The following is a 19,954-nucleotide window of genomic DNA, read 5'->3' as shown; positions in this document are numbered from 1 at the left end:
ATTTGAAATATCCTAAGGCATGTTGCTCTCTTTCTCGGTTTAGTTAATTGAACACAAACATCATAGGATTTTCTTTTCAATGAAATTAACCACTTAAATTTGTGTTTTCCAGAGTCCTGAAAGCTCTGGTGCTGATATCTCAGAGTACAGGTTGGAGTGGGGAGAAGATGAAGAATCCTTAGAACTCATTTATCATGGGACAGACACCGGCTTTGAAATGAGGGATCTGTTGCCTGCTGCACAGTATTGCTGTAGGTTACAGGTAGGCTGACCCTATTCGGACATCTCTCACAGATACTGGTGTTCCATGATAGACTCTGGGAAACTTACTCAAAGGCTCGTGATGGAGGCCATCAGGAGGGGCGATATGGAAAAAAAGAGTCCTTTTAAATAAAAATAAATGTAATTGTTTTGGTATTTTACGGTTAATTTTTACTTCTCCAAGAGGTCCTAAAAAGTAGGAACAAAACCAGAATCATCTCCACTGTACTTCTCACCACGCTTACGTCTTGCTTGCTGGTTAATTCACTGAATGAAGGACCGAGTCCAAGGCAAAGGTGGCACAGCTTCTTAGGGAAGATACCTTCTGTATGAATTTTCTGAGATGCACATTTTGGTGGGAAAGCCACTTAGACAAAAGGCAAAAAACATTTAAAACTTCCCATTCCAGATGTTAAATGGAGCCAAAAACAAACACTAGAGTATTTAGAACCAGTCTGCGTTCAGTTGTTAAGACCCACCTCCCACGTCCCAGTGACCATTAACAAGGCTTGTTATCTGTAAGCTTCCACTTGGGTGTCCAAATAGAATAACATGAAGAATAATTGGCTCCTAGCCTAACCCCTAAGAGTGACAATTGTCATGGGTTTACTTTCATTTTATTGACTTGGGTAAATATTTTTTTTTCCCTTTGAAAAACCATACTGTCCTGAGAAAACAGGGTTCTTTGTTCATTTCTTTCCATTTGTTCAGTAACATTTCTTGAGCACCACTTTGTGCCAGAATCAAAGGATGATACCGATGATGAAAAGGAGAGATACAAAGATTAATCACTTGTGGTTCTTGACCTTGAAGAATTCTTTCTTCATACATGTTTAGATTTAAATAGATAAAGAAGCAAAGATGCCAGATTTAGGTTTCCACCTGATTTAAGTCATGGATCATATTGCTTATTACAAACTCATCTACTCTCAGTGTCTCTGGGCCTCGGGCCTCTTTGGAGAAAATATTCCCTTCTTAAGTTAACTTTCCAGATCAACTGAAGCTGTTCTGTTGAATTCTGAAGGCTGCTTTGTCATAAACATTTCCGGCTAAACTCTTTCATTATGCACACCTTCCTTCTAGAATGGAGGGCCTGGGATGTAATTAACCATTCATCAGTGAGTCAGGGTCATAGCACGTTATCTGAGCTTTATAACAGCCATGCTGAGTCATTGGGAAGAGGTTAAATTATGTGCTACACTCCTGTTTTTGGAACAAGGCAGCATATAAATAAAAACTGTTTGCCATCACAGGAAACAACTTCAATCTGCTTTTGAGTTTTGGTGTCTCTTTAAAATGTTCTACCTCCTTTTCGGGGTATATGTTGTCACTTAGCATTAACTTCCCAAAACTGCATTTTAAAAGATACATTGGTAAGAATAGAGCCTGCATAATAATCTTGCCTCCCTGTCAACAATAGTAAATATTTTCAAGTGTCTATACTTAATTGTCATAAAATGAGTCAGACCCTATGAAGGGGATAGCACTTTCAAGGCCATTGCTATGCTAAAGAAGTATTGCCAGGAAAGGGGTCTCCCCAACCTGTATTGATTTCTTGATACCTATAGACCAAATCTGAATTGTTTTCATTTGACACTGCTACAAAGTCAGGTTAAAGATGAATATTCTTTTGACTATTTGGTGCCTTAAAAATTAAATCACTGTGATACCTATACTGTGTTTTATAAAAATTGGGTGGAACATTTCTTGTTTGAGTATTTTAATTACCATGTACCCAAGTAATTCTGTTCACATGAAGCATATTGTATATTATAGACATACTGTTATATTTTAGTAAGATTCTTTTGAATTGTTTCCGTTGTAAACTGGTAATATAATAAGTGATATAACTCGAGAAAGCTAGTACAAAGCTAGGCAGGATCCTGGAATAGAGAAAGAACATTATCAGAAATTGGTAAGATTTGAATCTAACTACATAAGGTCTGTACGTCGTTAATACCGTTGTACCAATGTTAATCTCCTGGTTTTGATCATTGTTTCATACTTATGTAAGGTATTAATATTAGGGGAAGCAAGGTGAGCGATTATATGGAAATTTCTCTGCACTATTTTTGCAACTTTTCTGTAAGTCTAAAATTAGTTCAAAATAAAGTATTTCATTGTTGTTTTGTTTTAAGAAAATTGGTTTAGGAAAATTGCTATTGCTATTTTGTTCTTGATTTTCCCAGGGAGAAGGAGGGAAGTGAAGCACTGACAGCTGGCCTGATATACTCTGCCAGGATTTGACATGTTAACAAATTTAATCTTTACAATAACTCTTTGAGTTATGTGTTACTATCCCCATTCTACATCTGAGGAGACAGAGATGTTAATTTGCCTAAGATCACACAGTTAGTAAATAATGGAATCCAGGTGTGAACAAAGCTCCAACTCTAAAAGCCATGTTCTTTTCCTTCTGTTACATGGTGATTAAAGCCTTAGTTGATACGGAAGTTGGGCTCCACAGTATCTTATTTTTCTGCCCCTGTGATAAATTTGTATCCAAAAATAAAATCTCTAAATATATACAGTAAGTCCCCTACATACGAAACTTACAAGTTGCTAACTTTCCAAGTTGCGAACGTGCGTTAGCACGTCCAGTCACGTAAGTTAGTTCACGTGAAATTGCAGCTTGCCCTCCATCTCCTGTTGCTGACGACCCTTCAGCTCTACCATCTCCCACCTCCTCTCCCTCCTCCAGTCAGTAGCTCTTCTTGCCTGTTCACTCGAGGCCAGCCCCTGTATGCCAGCTGTTGTGCTGTACAACTGTACTTTTCAAGGTACTGCACTGTAAGATTAAACATGTTTTCTTTATTTTTTGTGTTTGTTTTCTATGTATTATTTGTGTGAAAATAATTACAGTACAGTACTATATAGCCGATTGTGTTAGTTGGGCGCCTAGGCTAACTTTGTTGGACTTAACGAACAAATTGGACTTATGAACGCACTCTTGGAACAGAACTCATTCATATGTAGGGGACTTACTGTACTCTTAATTTGTGACATAAAAATTTTACCAGAAAGAAAGTTGGTGTTGTCATGAAATAGGACTTGATGTAAAAAATATTACAGAAGGGTTTCAAAAGTGATTTGATAGCAAATGAATGCTCTTAGCTTGCTTCTTTGAAATTAACTGATACACAGACATTATAGTGAAACTTTGATTTAAGAGATCAGACTACTTTCCTTTTGTATTCTAATTTGTCCTCATCAGCTCTCCCATGAAGTAAACGAGATTTTAGAGTACTTCACCTTCATTTTTTTGTAAGGTGGTTGCCAATGTTTTTTTTTTGGTTTTTTTTTTTTTTTGGCTGCGTTGGGTCTTTGTTGCTGCGCGTGGGGCTAGAGGGGGCGACTCTTCATTGCGGTGCGGTGGCTTCTCTTGTTGTGGAGCTCGGGCTCTAGGCGCGCGGGCTTCAGTAGTTGTGGCACGTGGGCTCAGTAGTTGTGGCTTATGGACTTAGTTGCTCCACAGCATGTGGGATCTTCCCGGACCAGGGATCGAACCCGTGTCCCCTGCATTGGCAGGCGGGTTCTTAACCACTGCATCACCAGGGAAGTCCCCAAATGTTCTTATAAGGAAAAAAATATTGTTAATAACATTTATTGAGCACACACTCTGTGTCAGGTACTGTTCTAGTTGCCAGGGCTCCAGCAGTGAACCCGAAAGCCTTGCCCTTGTGGAACTTACATTCTAATCAGGGAGTAATTACATGAAATATATGCCATACTGGTGACAAATGCTATGATGAAAATAAAAGCAGAGAAGGGAAATAAGAAATGAGTGGGGTCACGGGAGTTGGAGTAGGGGTGACTATAAGTTTTAATATGGTGTTCAAAGAGGTCTCCCTGAAAAGGCAACACTCGAGAGAAGCCTGAGAATACGATTGAATGGGCTGTGTAGATGTCTGGGGAAAAGCTCTGTGGACAGAAGGGGCAGCAAGTTGCAAAGGCCCTGAGATGAGAGCAAATTTAGTGTCCCTGTGGAACAGCAAGGAGGCCAGTGTGGCTGGAGCAGAGCAAGTGAGAGGGAGGGTAGTGGACGATGAAGGCAGAGCGGTCCTGGGTTCTTTGGGAAGGTGGTGGTGGTGAGCAGATTAGATAGGGTCTTATAGGCAGCTGTGAGGCCTTCAGAGGTTATTCTGTATCCGGTGAGAGGCCATTGAAAGGGACAGTGAATACAGACTGTGGGGCAAGGGCTGACACAGGTACGAGTTAGGAGGTCATTACAGCAACCGGATATGAAAGAGTGTAGTTGGACTAGGCTGGGAAAGGATGTGCTGATGCTTTGGGCAGGGGTATGAGAGGAAGAAAGATGTCCAACAGTGACTCAGAGATAATGACTTGAACAACCTGAAGGATGGGGAAAACCACAGGAGGTACAGTGGGGTTTTTGATGAGCAGGAATGGGGTGGAGTCTTAGAGCTGTACAGACACTTAAGTTTGAGATGCCTATTTGACATTTAAGTGGAACTATTCAGTAGGCAGTTGAATACACTAGCCTCACATTCAGGGCAGAGGTCTGAGCTACACAAATAAATTTGGGAGTAGGATATAAATGGCATTATATTTCCCTGAGACAAGATGAGATGTCCAAGAGTTTAAGCAGAGATGACAAAGAGGTGTGCAAGGCCCACGGCCTGGTGCCCTCCAGTGCTGAAAGGTCCCGGTAACGAGTAGCAGCCAGGAGAGGTGATTGAGACGCAGTAGCAGCGGCAAAATAGGAACAAGAAGATGGTCCCAGAGACCGAGTGAGTGAGGATTTGAAAGCGGTGAGTGATCAGGTGTCAGTGGTGACGCTCAGGTAAAGTCAGATGAGGGCTGAGCATTGACTTCAGGTACGAATTTAGCATTCACATGGAAAACAGTAGGTATCTTTTCTAAAATTCCTATAGCTCTTCCGAGCAGCACTTGAGTTAAAAGTCAGATTACTGAATTTTGGTCCCAGCTTGGCATCTAACTCTGGGGCCTGAGTACTTAATTTGACTTTGAGTTCCCTCCTCTGTGAAAGGCAGATAAGAATACCTGCCATATATTATCTACCTCAGATGGTTATTGTGAAGATTGCATAAGACAGTATATAAACTGAAGTGGGCTATGCAAATATAAAGTGTTATTTTTAAACTTTTTCATAAGAAACGGTGATGGCGATGTTCTCTCTTATTAGCAGAGAAGATGTGATTGGTATTTTTTAGAAAGTGGTATTAACATAAACATTGTGGAGGATTTATTTCTACCTCCATTTCTAGCAGTAATCGTATGTTACTTTAGACTTATTTAACGCCTAATGTGTAGGCATTAGAATGTGCTCATGGGATAATGTGGACTTTGTCTCACTATTCTGTTTTTTAGGCCGTTAATCAAGCTGGAGCAGGACCATACAGTGAGCTTGTCCTTTGCCAGACGCCAGCATCTGCCCCTGACCCTGTCTCCACTCTGTGTGTCCTGGAGGAGGAGACCCTCAACGCCTATCCTGACCCGCCTTCTGTGTGCCTTGTACTGAGCTGGGAAGAACCGTGCAATAATGGATCTGACATCCTTGCTTATAATATTGATCTTGGAGACACTAGCATCACTGTGGGCAATACCACCACCCACGTTATGAAAGACCTCCTTCCGGAAACCACCTACCGGTGAGTGCAGGAAAGTTGAAATAAAGCTGCATGGACACGTCAGCACTTGGGGCTACAGACCCTTCCGGTCCTAAAGGCCAAATGGGTGAATTCTAGTCACTCTTAATATATTTGAGTACCAAATGCTAATATAGCTTAAAAACTTGTACTACTTTTTACTTTATGAGTCGGTTATAAATTGATACAGATCCTAACCCTTGAGGGGGAATTTCACCTACCATTTCAAATCAGTTCCTCCTTGTTGTTTTTTTGATAAACTACTTTTCTTCGTGTTTTTACTGTGACTCATCACTATGGACACCCTCTGTCCCCAGCATGTACTTGGTCCACCTCTGAAGCAGGGCTCTGCCGTTCTTCTGATCCCCCAAAGCAGACACACTGTTACAGAGCATTTGTGATGGAGCTTTTACTCAGGATTTCACGAGGGGCCAGTGAAAAGACGTTACATCACACTCCACCCGGCAAAACTCAGTTACCACTTGCATTCTTTCTTTTCCCCAGAGTTCCTGTCAGGGAGCCAGCACCTTACCTTCCTCTTCTCACACACCTTTTTCTCAACATAGCCTCTTAAGATTTCAAGTCATTTAACTCCGTCCCCAGGCTGCCATAGCTGGGGGGACCAAAACAGACGTTTAGGATTAGTGTTAGAGGAGTGCAGGGACCATCTGGTTAGTCCAGTGCCCTTTGTGAGATTAAACGGCTTCTCAGGGTGAAGTAGAGCACAGATTCAGATATAGGTCCTTAGCGGTGTCTTTGGGCAAGTTACTTAGCCTCTCAGCGTCCCAGCTGCTTCCACAGGGTGAGGAGAACAAGATTACTTACCTCAAAAGCATGTTGTAAGGAGTGAGCAAACAAATATTAAATGCTTGTATAGAGCCCAGCAGTACACAGCAAGCGCACAGTAACATGGATTGTGATTTTCATCATCACCAAGATCTTCACCCTGGAAAACTAGTTCTTCTTGGGGTAGGGCAGGGGGAATGAAGGGCAGGCAGGTAAACTTGCTGCTAGAAAAGGGTTTATCCTTTCACTTATTTTTTTTCTGCAGTGTTTTCTAATGTTATAATCTAATAGACTACCTTTTTTTATCCCCAGAAACTGAAGAAAGAAACCAGCTTAACAGCTGTAAGATACAAAAGTTCCATCCTGCCTAAGCATGTTATCTCTGCTTTCCCTCTCTTACCAAGTCTTTTGTGAATGATGCATATAAGTGTATTCATTTTGCTTTTCAAAACAGTGACAGTTTTTTGTTTAGTCTTTTAAGAAATCTCTGGGGCACAGTACTTATGCACTGTGGGTCTATGAAATAGTGATAAACACTATCCTTGCCCTCAGAGCACTCAGGGAGTTGGGGGACACTTAACAGCAACCTAAGATAGCAGATGCTATAACACTGTACAGAGTCCTGTTGGCGTTTCAGAGAGGAAGACCCAGGGTTCAGAATGATCAGGATGGTTTGAAGTGGGAATCAAGTTAGAAACTGAATAAAGACGGTATGACTTACTATGGATGAAGAGGCAGGCCAAGGGCATTTTTTCATTTTTAGCATTGTAGCCAATCTCAGAAAACCAGCCACCACCTTCGTTTGCTAACCAAATACCGACTGACCATTGTGTCCAGAGCACTCTAATCGGGTGCTGACGAAATCCAGAGGAGAATTAAACCCAGGACTTGACCTCAGGGACATTCCCCAGTGGTGATGCTGTAAGGAGACCTGACCATGAGGTGTATCTCTGGGGGGAAATGACCAAATGAATGTCATCCCCTTGCTGTTTCTAAGAGACTGCATGTCCAGAACATTGCCTGACTTGGATTCCTCAGGCCAGAAAACCTATGAAGAAGCCACTGGCTCAGGGCTCACTGAAAGGTCTTTTGTCCAGTGTGATCCACCCCATGTCTACGCAGACTGGACTCAGATCCTCAGGTCAGTCCTCTGAACATTCGGGTCAGAAATCATAAAAGGGCTTTTAGGGCAAGGTGTCAGCCTGAGAATTTTGCTGCTTCCTGCCATTATGCATACCTTAAAGGTGGCTTAAATGATTATAAAACTTTACGGCTTTTAGAAGGTTGATACTGGAGGAATGCTGATGTTTATTAGTCAACATATAGTTGAATGACTTCAAGAAAGAAATCTAGAGGTCCAAAGCTCAAATGAAGGAACTGACCTAGGGGATCTTTGCTTATTGATGAAATGCCAGTTACAGTGGAAATTATCAAGAATATCTTCCACATAAGTGGTTGATGAAAGACATGTTAAAAAGTACCTCAGAGATTAATTCTGTTTTGGAGAAGATGAAATGGTTTAGTAATGTACAGTTTAGATTTGGATAGTGAAACCTCAAGAATCTACTTAAAAAGTATTTAATGGATGTAGCATAAATAATTCATTTCAGTATTAATATGCAAGGCTAGCTATATTGAGCTGAACATGGAAAGTCACATTGGGAGGATGTCACCTCTTAACCTTACAGGGTAGCTTGGAAGACATCATTTTAGACAGATTGCATGAAAAATGTACAGCTTTAGAAAAGACAGATCTTTGGCCCTAAGTCATATTGTGTTCTTGGCAAAGAAAAAAAAAAGATTTAGCCAGAGTATTTGCTGGCCAATCAATCAATAAATTGGATGTTTCACATTTAAGGTCATCTTTGTCCAACTCAAGGAATTTTATTCCTATAGCACCTAATTGGATTCTCTATCGTAGAACTCCAGTCAACCCATAGTCTTGTTCTTTTATGTTTCAAAAACACAATTGCAGTAACTGTGGTGAAATACAAAATGCGTATTTCAGGAAACTAAGGGTATAATTTTAGTCCAATCAACTTTTACCTCACCTTTTTTTGTCCCATAAATTGGTTAAAATATAAGTGAACAGATCATGATGTTCTAGATAAAAATGTGGAAAGAAACATTTTAAGCGGCAATGGGGCTTGTTTCTTTTGGGTTTTTGTTGTTGTTGTTGTTTTTAACGTTTAGCAGTTACACGTTGTTCTCACACGGAGCATATTCTTTCTCTGTCTTGCTGGGACAGAAATGTGCACCTCTCCAGCCAACCTACTGACACAGAAATGGATCCATCCCTTCTCCACTGGTGCCTGCCAAACTGTCCACTGGCTTGCTGACACCCTGTATAGAATTTGGTTGGAATTACAATGATATTTTTAAAGACATTACTTTTAAGCTTAGAACTGAGTTTGTGTTTTGGTTTGCAGAGAAAAAAATGTTGTTGAAAACAGAGACGTAGGTTTCCTTTGCATGCTTCCTGCCACATGGAGCCATAGGCTTTGTGAGCTGAGACACGATTGCCTGGTGTCACCCCCTCCCAGCACCCTGGCGTGAGCATCTCCGGTGATGGAGCAGTGTTTTCAGCTTCTACTCGCCAGGCAGTGCATTCCAGTCACGGATAACTCTATTTCTATAGAGGTTCCCTTATATTTTGTCAAAACCCCTCTATAGCTAAAATCTACTCAGTTGATCCTGGGCTCTCCCCCAGAGCATCAGCATCACCTAGAAACTTACTAAAATGCACTGTATCAGGCCCTACTGGAGGCCTACAAATCAGAAACCCTTGGGGTGGGGCCCAGCACTCTGTGCTTTAATTAGCCCTGCGGGAAATTCTGATGCATGTTAAAAGTTTGAGAACTCTGCCCTAGAGCCATGATTCTGGAATGCTAATGTATTTAGGAATCACCTGGAGAGGTTTTGCAGAATACAGAGGTCTGAGCCCCACTCCTAGGGCCTAGACATCATTATCTTATTACTTCAGCTGTCTCCTACTTAACCATCTTCACTTCATTCAGATCTGTCTTCACTGGCATGGGTTTTCTATAACCCCCTCAATCCTCTTCATCGGGTGATTTCTGTTTCTTGATGGCCTCTTTAATGAGTAGCGCCCTGACCTCCAGGAACGGTCTGGCTGGCTCAGAGCAGAGCAAGACTGTCACCTTCCCTGTTCTCCATATTGAGCAGTCAGTAAGGTCACCTAAGATTACTTTTTTTGGCAGCCTCATTATATGTCTGACTCATATTGAGCTGTCAGATAACTAAAACTTAAGGTAGATTTGTTTGCTGTGCTGTTTTTGCTCAGTAAAATGCGGATGAAAATAACATTTGTTGAGTCCTTAGTATATGTCAAGCACTACATAAACCTGTCAAGAAGTGAATCATAACTCATTTCATTCTAACCAGATGAAGTGGGCTTTATAAGGGGACAAGTTCTAAGTAGTTTAAAAGTAGTGGACTGGAGTCAGACAGCCTTGACATCAATCCTGAGTCTCTCACTTGGTGCCTCTGTGACCTCTGGCAAGCTATTTAGGCTCCCTGTGCCTCGGTTTTTTGATCTGTAAAATAGGGATAATTACTTTACATAATAGGGTTGTCATGTTTTAGACTTCAGGCACCTTGTGTGGGACCTGACACCTGGTAAGTAAGCACTCAATAAATTATCTGTTGCTAATGCCTGGTAGGGTAGGGAAGAAAGGAGCTGGCAGGTGGGTTATGACCAGATTACAGGTAGAAATGTGTGTGGGAATCTGGCATTATCTTTTAAGCCACAGGAGACATTTAAGGTTTCTTTCCTGCCAAGACAGGGCACGAAGAAAAGCAGGTCTGAGTGCCTGGAGACGGAATGTGGCACTGGTCTCTGAGGAGCTGTCAGAAGTAGCTTGGTTAAAGGGAGGGATGACTCTGAGCTAGCTAAGGTTACCCTTCCAGGGAGCCTTCTCCGAGTAACTTTACTCTGAACACATCTTTTCCCCTGAAGAGGTTTTCTGTGTTTAAGCTGCTATTTACTATTTCCTCAGAAGTTATCTGAAGATGATACTCCTTCATATTTCTCTCTTCTTAATTGGATGATTAGGTAGATTGGTGGGCTAAAAAGCCCATCTTTGGCTTCTTAGGCCTGTCTTACCCCAGCTCTTCATGGAGGAAGGGGGGTGCTGTCTTCACTGTCCCCTCACTCGAGGCATCCCGAGTACCGGGACGGCTAACTGTGATTGAGAAGTCACCTTCCCCAGTTCTCAAAGTCATTCTTCTTTTAGCATACGTAGTGTCATTTGAGAGAGAGAGAGAGAGAGAGTGTGTAAAGTGCATTATGTTAGGCTATGATCTTCTGAAGCAGTAATGTATTTGGCATCTAAAATTAGAAGATATTTTAATAGTGGATTTTCAATCAAAATTTATAAAGAATATACTTCTTAATTTATTTAATCAGTATTATCAGTGTATTGATGGATATTGCAGACTTCTAGATACTTAAAGAGATTTTTCACATTAGTCCTGCCAAGGTAGAGCTTCTCAGAATTAAGTCGCTTCCCTGAATTGGAAAGCAAAATTCCATTTCCCTTGTACTTACTTTGCAGAGCTTAAGATTTCAGAAAATGATACACATTGCATGTTAAAAAAAAAAAAAAATGCAGATCCTATCTCAATGTCAAGATTAACATGTTACTTCAGGTAAAGAGAAAATATCTCAAGTTTGGGTTTGGGATAGACTAATTTAATAAAACTTGAAAATCATTTTTTTCTGAGGCGAATTTTTAGAATTGTTCCTCAGGTTAGTGTTTTGTTTTGTTTTTTTTATCAGTCCTGGGTGAGCTCTCACTGGGATTAGGAAATTATTTTCACAATTATTTTCACACACTGCATTTTTCATCCCAAGACAAAAGAAATATTAACTACCTTAGTCCTTGTTCAGTTTTCCCAGCCTCCTAGACTAAGAGTTCTTAATATTTTTAGAAGACATGGCCTCATTTGATCAGTTCCTCAGCTCTATTTCAGTTTTGAGTGCTACTTTATCATTAAAACTGCTTAACATTGGCTCAGTACATCAGCTACATGGAAAAATGTTTTCCATGCATTTTTACCGCAACACATTTTGTTATTTGAATAAACTGAAGCAAGTATTTTAAAACCTAGGCAGTTCATTCCAAGGCCAAAAGTTGTTTTACTAATGTGAAGATAAATTTGACTGTTCTAAATGTCTGTTTCATTGGCAGAAGGCAGTTGATGAGCTGGAAGTGTGGCTTGAATTAAAATTATCTTTTGGTTGGATTAGAAGCTGCGTTTGGCTCAAATTATGCTTGGAGGGAAGGGTGTGTCAGAATGCACGAAGACTCTGAGCCTAGAAAGACCAGGTTCACACCCAGATCTGACCTATATCTGCTGTGAAGATGAGTGCAAATGACTGAACCTAGCCGGCCTCAGTTCCTGCACTTGTGAAATAGAGTAATTCCTTCCTCACGGGGTTGGGATAGAAATTAGAGACAGTATCAAATCTAGACTTCAGCACCTAGTAGCCACTGTATCAATTAGATGGAGTTATTTAACCTGAGTTTAACTGCAGTGTCCTCAGCTCTGAAAGCAAGAGAAGGGCCTTCCCTGGCGGTCCAGTGGTTAGGGCTCCACGCTTCCACTGCAGGGGGCGTGGGATCAATCCCTGGTAGGGGAACTAAGATCCTGAGAGGCTCGTGGTGTGGCCTAGATAGGTAGATAGATAGAAAACACTCATCTCACTGCATCCACGGGTACAGAGGGCCGACTGAACTGTGCCATTTTATATATGGGACTTGAGCATCCATGGATTTTAGTATCCACAGGAGTCCTGGGAACAGTCCTCTGCAGGTACTGAGGGGCAACTGTACTAGTTCCTACTCCATAGCATAGTCCCTTGAACAGAGCAAGTTCTCAGTGCTGTTTGCTGCAGTGGTTATTAACATTTTCATCTGTTTCTAAGGTGTTATCTCACCTTCTGAGAAGGCAGTCCTTTTAGCTATTGCTGGATCCTTGGCCATAATTTAGAGGAAGGAGAAACATTAGATCGTATCAGCAAATTCCTCAAGTAATAAAGTGAAGTGGTGGTAGTAATACAACTAAAACGAAGATGTACGTTTGTGTGCCCAGTACAGTGCCACTCCTATAGACGCCCAACACGTTTTCTTCACTGCTCTAGGGAGGAATACGGTCTTAAAAGAAGTCATAAAAATAGTAACTCCATAAAGTAGCACTTTAAAGTTCACCAAAGTGCTTTTAGCCACCTTGAATCCTTTTCTGATTGTATGGCAAAGTATAAAATATTAAAAATAGAAAGTACTGGGCTTCCCTGGTGGCACAGTGGTTGAGAATCTGCCTGCCAATGCAGGGTACACGGGTTCAAGCCCTGGACTGGGAAGATCCCACATGCCGCGGAGCAACTAAGCCCGTGAGCCACAACTACTGAGCCTGCACTCTAGAGCCCACGAGCCACAACTACTGAGACCGCGTGCCACAACTACTGAAGCCCACACACCTAGAGCCCATGCTCTGCAACAAGAGAAGCCACTGCAATGAGAAGCCCGCTCACCGCAGCTAGATAAAGCCTGTGCGCAGCAACGAAGACCCAACGCAGCTAAGAATAAATAAAATAAAGAAATTTATTTAAAAAAAAGTACTTCCCATATTCCTTATCTTAATTAAGTAATCCTATTTGTAAATGCAGCGAAGATTTAATAGAGGAGGAAACTGTTACTTAAAGGTGTTAGATCCTTTCCGCAAGGTCACCAAAGTGATGAGCAGAGTAGCCAGAAAGGCTTCACTGCTAAAGAGAGTTCAAATGCTACCATAATATTCTTGTTCTTGGTGTGTGTATGTGTGTGTGTGTGTGTGTGTGTGTGTGTGTGTATGGGTATGTATGTATGGCTAACATTCGATATGCCTACCAAATACTTCCCAGTTAAAAGGTCAGAGAACCCTAGAGCTACAGATATTAGGAACCTAGTACCTATCAAAATACTGGGGAGGCCTTGTGAAGAAATTGAATTTACAAAAGTAAATATTAAATCTACATTTCTTTCTGCATCTTGATACTTGTGTATTATAAGCTATTTTTTAATTCTTATAAATGATTCAGATCTCAATTTTTTTGTCTTGAGCAGAACAGCAATCTAAAGCAACCCATTACCTCCCTTCCTTTTACTTATTAATGTAGCTAAGGGCTGTTGAGGCTGCATGGAGCAAAACAGTAGGATCACCTTGAATACAGGTGAGCTTGGCTCTGGAGGAATATGGGCAAAGCAGATGGAAGGAAGCATCTTGGCCTCTGGGCTCTAGGAATACCTCTGCGCAGAATAAAGAGAAGGAATGGCAGTCTGGACAGTGGAAAGACATTGATATAAACTTTGTAGGTGAGGAAATTTGTACACCATTGAAAACAGACTGAGACTTAAAGTCTGGCTTAAGCCCCTTTTCCTGAGTAGGGAAAAAAGGTAATAATTTCTACCACAATGATGACCACCTTTTTAAAAAGATTTTTCCTCTCCAGTTGCAGAAAAATTTCTTACTTTTCAAATCATAGGGGAAAAACTCTTATCTTAATACCATGCAACTATTTTACAAGACTCACGCTGGGAAGCAAAGAAGAATTTATTGTAGTCTTTCAATGCTATGTTGAGAGAGTGACATTGCATTATCTATAAGAGACCTGATGTAGCCCTAGTTTAATAGAATCTGGGAAAAGTAAGGCTCTTTGTAATGGAACTTTTGCTGTACTTTATCAGCGGTAAGTGTTTGCTACATTCCAGACTGTGAGGCAGATACTCATCCAGTTTTGGGTGATTGTGAATAGAGCTGGTATAAACGTGTATGTGCAGGCTTTTGTGTGAACGTAAACTTTAATTCCTCTAAAGTCCAAGAAGTGTGATTGCCGGGTCATATGATAAATGTATGTTAAAGTTTATAAGAAACGTTGTAAGCAAATTGTTTTCCAATGTAACTATACCATTTTGCATTCTCACCAGCAAAATAGGAGAGTTTCAGTTGTTCCTTATACTTGCCAGAATGGTATTAATAAGCATTTTTTATTTTGGCCATTTTAATAGGGATATAGTATTACCCCATTGTAGTTTTAATTTGCATTTTCCTAGTGGCTAATGATGTTAAACATCCTTTTTGTGTGCATATTTGCCGTGTGTATATCCTCTTTGGTGGAATGTTTGTTCCAGTCTTTTGCCCATTTTTTTTTATTAGTTGGGTTGTTTTGTGTTGTTTTGCTGCTGAGTTTTGAAAGGTCTTAGATGCATTCTGGATACATTCTTTTCACATCATATCTAAAAATTCTTTAATTCTAGGTAACAAATATTTCCTCCTGTTTTCTTCTTAAGAGTTTTATATTTTACATTCTACACTTAGATCTGTGATCCATGAGTTAACTTTTGAATAAGATCTGAGGTTTAGATTGAGATTTATTTATTTTTCCTTTTGATATCCAGTTGTTCCAATACCACTTGTTAAGAAGACTATTCTTTCTTCGTTGAATTCATTCTGCACATTTTTGAAAATCAGTTGGCCATATATGTGTTGGTTCTGTTGGTCTGTGTGTCTGTCTGATACCACACTATCTTGAATACTTTATAGTAAGCTTTATAGTAAGTTCTAAATCAGATAGTGTGATTCTTCCAACTTTATTCTTATGTTTCAGATTTGTGTTAGCAATTTTAGTTCCTTTGTCTTGCCACGTAACTTTTAGAATCAACTTATCTATATCTACTAAGAAGAATCCTGCTGGAATTTTATTAGAATTGCATTGTATCTATAGATCCAGTTTTGGAAGAATTGACATTTTTTCTGTGTAGAGTCTTCCAATTCATGATCACAGTATATCTCTGTCTAGTTAGGTGGTCTTCGATAGTCTCAGCAGTGTCTTGCAGTACTTTATTTCCTATCTCTGTGCCTTTTTTCCCACCCCCACTGGCTGGGACTGGTACCTGACATTAAATAGGAGTGGTGAGAGTAGACATCCTTGCTTTGTTCTGATCTTTCATTTAGTCTTTCACTATTAAGTGTAATGTTAGCTGCAGGTATTTCTATAGATGCCCCTTTTGGGTTGAGAAATTTCCCTTCTATCCCTAGTTTGCTGGGAATTTTTATTATGAACATATGTTGAATTTCATTAGATGCTTTTTCTGTATCAATGAGTATGATCATGCGGTTTTTCTTCTTTAGGCTGTTAATATGATGGAACTGGCTAAGGGTTGGAGAATGAGACAGTGTAGAAAAGAAATTAAAAAAGAGGAATGGGGGAATTTTCCCCCGTTCACTCTGACCATTCAGAGACTCTTTGCTTTCTTTTGAGCCAGGCAGCCCTCTGCCCATGCAAATGTCTGTTCCTGGATTTCAGGCTGCGCCGTTGAGTCTAATCCAGTGAGTAAAGGAGGGGAAAAATGGTAAATTCACTGCTGGTTTGGTGATAGTTGAAATTCTTCCCCAAGTCCTTCAGCTGCTATTTCCTTTCTGGACTTCTTAAATTGCTGCTCTGTTTATCTTGTCCAGGTTTAATAGCTGCCTTCAGTGGGAGAGACGTCTCGGTGGAGCGTGCTTACTCCATCTCACCTGGAATTAATCTATTGGTTTTTTTTTTCTTCTTAACAATTTACAGATGTGTCATTAGATTGACTTGCTGAACTATGTAATTTTAAATTTGAAGAATTAAGGTTAATTTGAGGTCATATGATGGATTAAGGTATTGTAATACCTAAATGATATTTTCTATTTAGATATAAGCAATAATTGCTGTAAGTGAGAAGTACATAAAACTAAATTATAAGAATATTTTAAACTGATCTGTTTCCTGAGAATTTCTCTTTGACTGTATTTTTTATTATCATGTGTTTTGAAACACTGTTTCAAACTCAAATCAACTTTAAATGTTGAAACTTTTAGAACTAGTGACACCACACTGCTCATTCAGCCCAATAAGATGCCTATGTACCTAGCAAGGGATCTGGGTGAAAGTTTCTACTAGAGGCCTAGTAATGAGGCATGAAGAGATGGAGGAGAGGCAGACCTGGGGAAGATCTTAAGTGGATGAAGCTGTGGAATGCTGAAGTTATTGAGAGGACTGTCCATATTGTACGGAAGAAGAGAGGAAGAGCAGAGGGTGGGGTGGGAGTTAGTGTGAGACCTTTGGTCTGAGAAGCAGAGGAGAAAGGCCTCTGCAGGGGTCTGCAGGCCACTCAGTGCCAGGAGGAAACAAGCTTCAATAACATGCAGTCACTGCGGGAAGGAGTGTTGAGGATGAAGGTGGAGCAGTGCCATCAATGTGTTGTGTGATGACCTTGGAGAACTTTTTCAATCAACTAGAAGTAGAAGAACAAGAAAAATAGGAATGATAATAGGAAATTTTTTCTATATACATTTTAACTGCTTGATTTTCAGTTCCTAGACCATGAGAGCAGTGTTAGTATATCTTTATTACCCATAACACTGCACATAGTAAACATCCAGTTAAGATAATTGCACATCTGAATGACACTCTGTTACCAGCAGTGCCTGCACACATAGCACTGGTTAAGGACTAGCAGAGGTTGTTGGGTGAGGCTGGAGAAAGGGGAGGAAAATGTGCTGTTGAAGAGCTGTTATCCTAAAACTGACTTTGAGGCAGCTGAAGGGTGGCTAGAACAAAATATGAAAGTCTTTAGTATGTCTTCCCTTTTCTGCCATTCTTTCTTTCTTTCTCTCCCTTTCTTTCTTTCTTTCTTTCTTTCATTAAAGAACTAAGGGATATCTTGCTAATGTGGTTTTTTGGGGCTACTTTTTGGAATGGAGAAGACAGTCTGTCTTCCGAGCTGCCCATTTCTCTATTTGTCTTGAATTATTTTTAACTTGTTTTCCTTTATTCCGTGACACTGCTTATAGGGGCAAGTAAGAAATACACCACACACTGTTTATTTCAAATGAGGAATCACTGCTTCTTAAACCAACAACCTTTGTGATTTTTTTTCCTTTTTCCAGGATCAGAATTCAGGCCATAAATGAAATTGGAGCTGGACCATTTAGTCAGTTCATTAAAGCAAAAACTCGGCCGTTACCACCGTTGCCTCCTAGGCTCGAATGTGCCGCTGCTGGGCCCCAGAGCCTGAAGCTGAAATGGGGAGACGGTAACGCCAGGACGCACGCGGCTGATGGCACGGTGTACACACTGCAGCTGGAGGACAGAAACAAGAGGTGAGGACCTGAGGCTTCATCCGAAAATTCGATGGCTTTGGGTTGTGGGATAGAATCTTCCTTGTTCATTTGTCCTCTGAAGCACTCTTCGTCCTTATTGAAAGACTCCCTAGGTATTTGGGTCCTGCGTTTTATACCCAAAGTTGCACCCTCCGTTCTCCATTTGGAATTTTCTAAATTAACATTCTCGTGATCCTGATTTCCCTACATGTGATAATACGTGTGTTTTTTTCTTTCGTAAAGCCAGAAAATGGAGAGAAATTATCCAAAAAGAAAATGGTCGAATTCAAGTCCATGCTGTTTAATAGTGTTATATTAGTCACGAGTGCAGAGGGAAATAAGACTCAGGAAAAGATGTTAACCTCTTTAAATATTCAGTAACCATCCGGACAAACATGTTTACCAGTCTGAAATAGCTGTGGTGATGTACAGATGGGGATTGTGCTCTGTAACTATGGGCAATGCAATATAATATCAAATTAACTAGAGCAAATAGGAGATTCTTTATAAAACTCCATGCTCAGGAACACTCTTGGCTACAGAAATCAAATACAGCCTTTCACATAGTATTTATTTAATCTAACTTTATTTCCTCTGAAAATGGCCGATCAGAAGATGGGCAGCTGAACTGTATTTAGGAATAATTCAGATGCGTAGCAAAAGTTAATGACAGAAAGTTCTGTTACCAAAAGTTCAAATGAGAGAATCAGCTGAAGGAGGTAGGAGATGACCATAAAACTAAGACAGCCTGATGGAGTAGACATGCTGCCCCTTCCTGTGCATACCTGCCAACGCACAAACCAGTGTATGTGGAAGCATTCCTGTTATTTCCCCTTAATGCATCACAGTATCCTGCTCTTTTATATGGGGACCTGGTTCTAATTAGCACAGAAACCCCTGTCCAACCTCTACGTCTCCTCTGTACTCGAGTACTTGGATTCACGTGAGCTCAGTGGAGTCCTGCTGTGTGGAAGGCACTGTTTGGGGTGGGCCCTCGGGGACACCAAGCCCAAGAATGAAAGCAAGGCCCTGCTTCCCCCTCCAGAAGCATAATATCAACCTGCAAGTAGTCGTAGAACACTAGTGCCATTGGAGAAAAGCGCTCTGGGAGTTGAAAGGGGGCAGACGTAGGGAATAAAGTGCAGAGACTGGTTGGTTGCAAAGATCAGGAACAGCTTTTTGAAGCAGATAACATTTGAACTTGACATTGGAGGACCTGGAAAACACAATAGTTTGACTTAGAAGAAAAAAAGTGATCGTCCTTTTGGGAATGAGTCCCAGTGTAGAAAGGACAGAGAAGGTAAGGCTTCTTTGGGGGAGGTTCATTAGAGATTAAATTCGTACTCATTCACAGACAAGACCATTTATCTTACTGTGCTGTGTGCTTTTGGAATGCATTTTTCACGGGCTCATTATTTTACTGGTAGGAGACTCCTTGACCTTACTGGCAAGAACAGGAATTATGGACTAACAGAAATCATGATAAATATATAAAGCTAGCATTTGGGGAAATTTGTACATGAGTCTCTTTTTTCCTGGGCTTTTGGCTTACATTGTTGGCAGGGAGAACCTTTCTTAGAAAATACCTTCTAGTTGTACTGTTTAGAAGAAGTGAATCCCAGGAACATTTTTGAAGCTGGTGGCAGAATTGGGATCAGAACCAGCACCTCCTGACTTCCCCATGCAGCTGCCTCTACTATTACCCCCAAGAATATGCGAAGAAGGACAGCTCTGCACCAAACCTGCTACCCCCAGTGTGCTGCAGTCCTGCCCTCTGCAGGGCAGCTACCTGAAGTGCCTTGTACAGGGAACTGAACAGATGCTTAGAACAAAATCTCCATGAGCAAATAAGAATGCTGGTCCAAATAAGAATGCTGTTGTTAGACATTTAAATATGCCAGACAGAAAATAGTGCAGAGTCTAGTAATCAATACAGGCTCCTTCCTCATAAAAAAAAAAACAAAAAGAGGGCTTGCCAAATAAATGACTTGCCTAAATTTAAATGGCATTTTAAGAAAACTTACCATTAGGAACAGTGTTTTTCTTAATTTTATGGGCTAGAGTCCAAATTTATCTTTTTCTAA

General features: G+C 40.6%; 1 protein-coding gene across 7 annotated transcripts in view; it reads left to right on the top strand.

Moving 5' to 3' along the window:
* The window catches only part of FNDC3B (fibronectin type III domain containing 3B), a 356,837-nt gene that overhangs the window by 304,661 nt on the left and 32,222 nt on the right, over positions 1–19,954 (top strand). For all 7 annotated transcript variants that reach the window (XM_089910834.1, XM_089910832.1, XM_022572178.2 and 4 more), the window contains 3 exons: positions 113–262; positions 5,614–5,894; positions 17,658–17,870. In XM_089910834.1, the coding sequence (XP_089766960.1) occupies positions 113–262; positions 5,614–5,894; positions 17,658–17,870 (644 nt within the window). The remainder of the gene's footprint in view (positions 1–112; positions 263–5,613; positions 5,895–17,657; positions 17,871–19,954) is intronic.

The sequence above is a fragment of the Delphinapterus leucas genome, chromosome 4 (genome assembly GCF_059928025.1).
Source record: "Delphinapterus leucas isolate spDelLeu-1000000601 "Yukka" chromosome 4, BTC_Dleu_Yukka2, whole genome shotgun sequence".
In the NCBI taxonomy this organism is placed as follows: Eukaryota; Metazoa; Chordata; class Mammalia; order Artiodactyla; family Monodontidae; genus Delphinapterus; species Delphinapterus leucas.
This window is presented reverse-complemented; position numbering and strand designations above follow the sequence as displayed.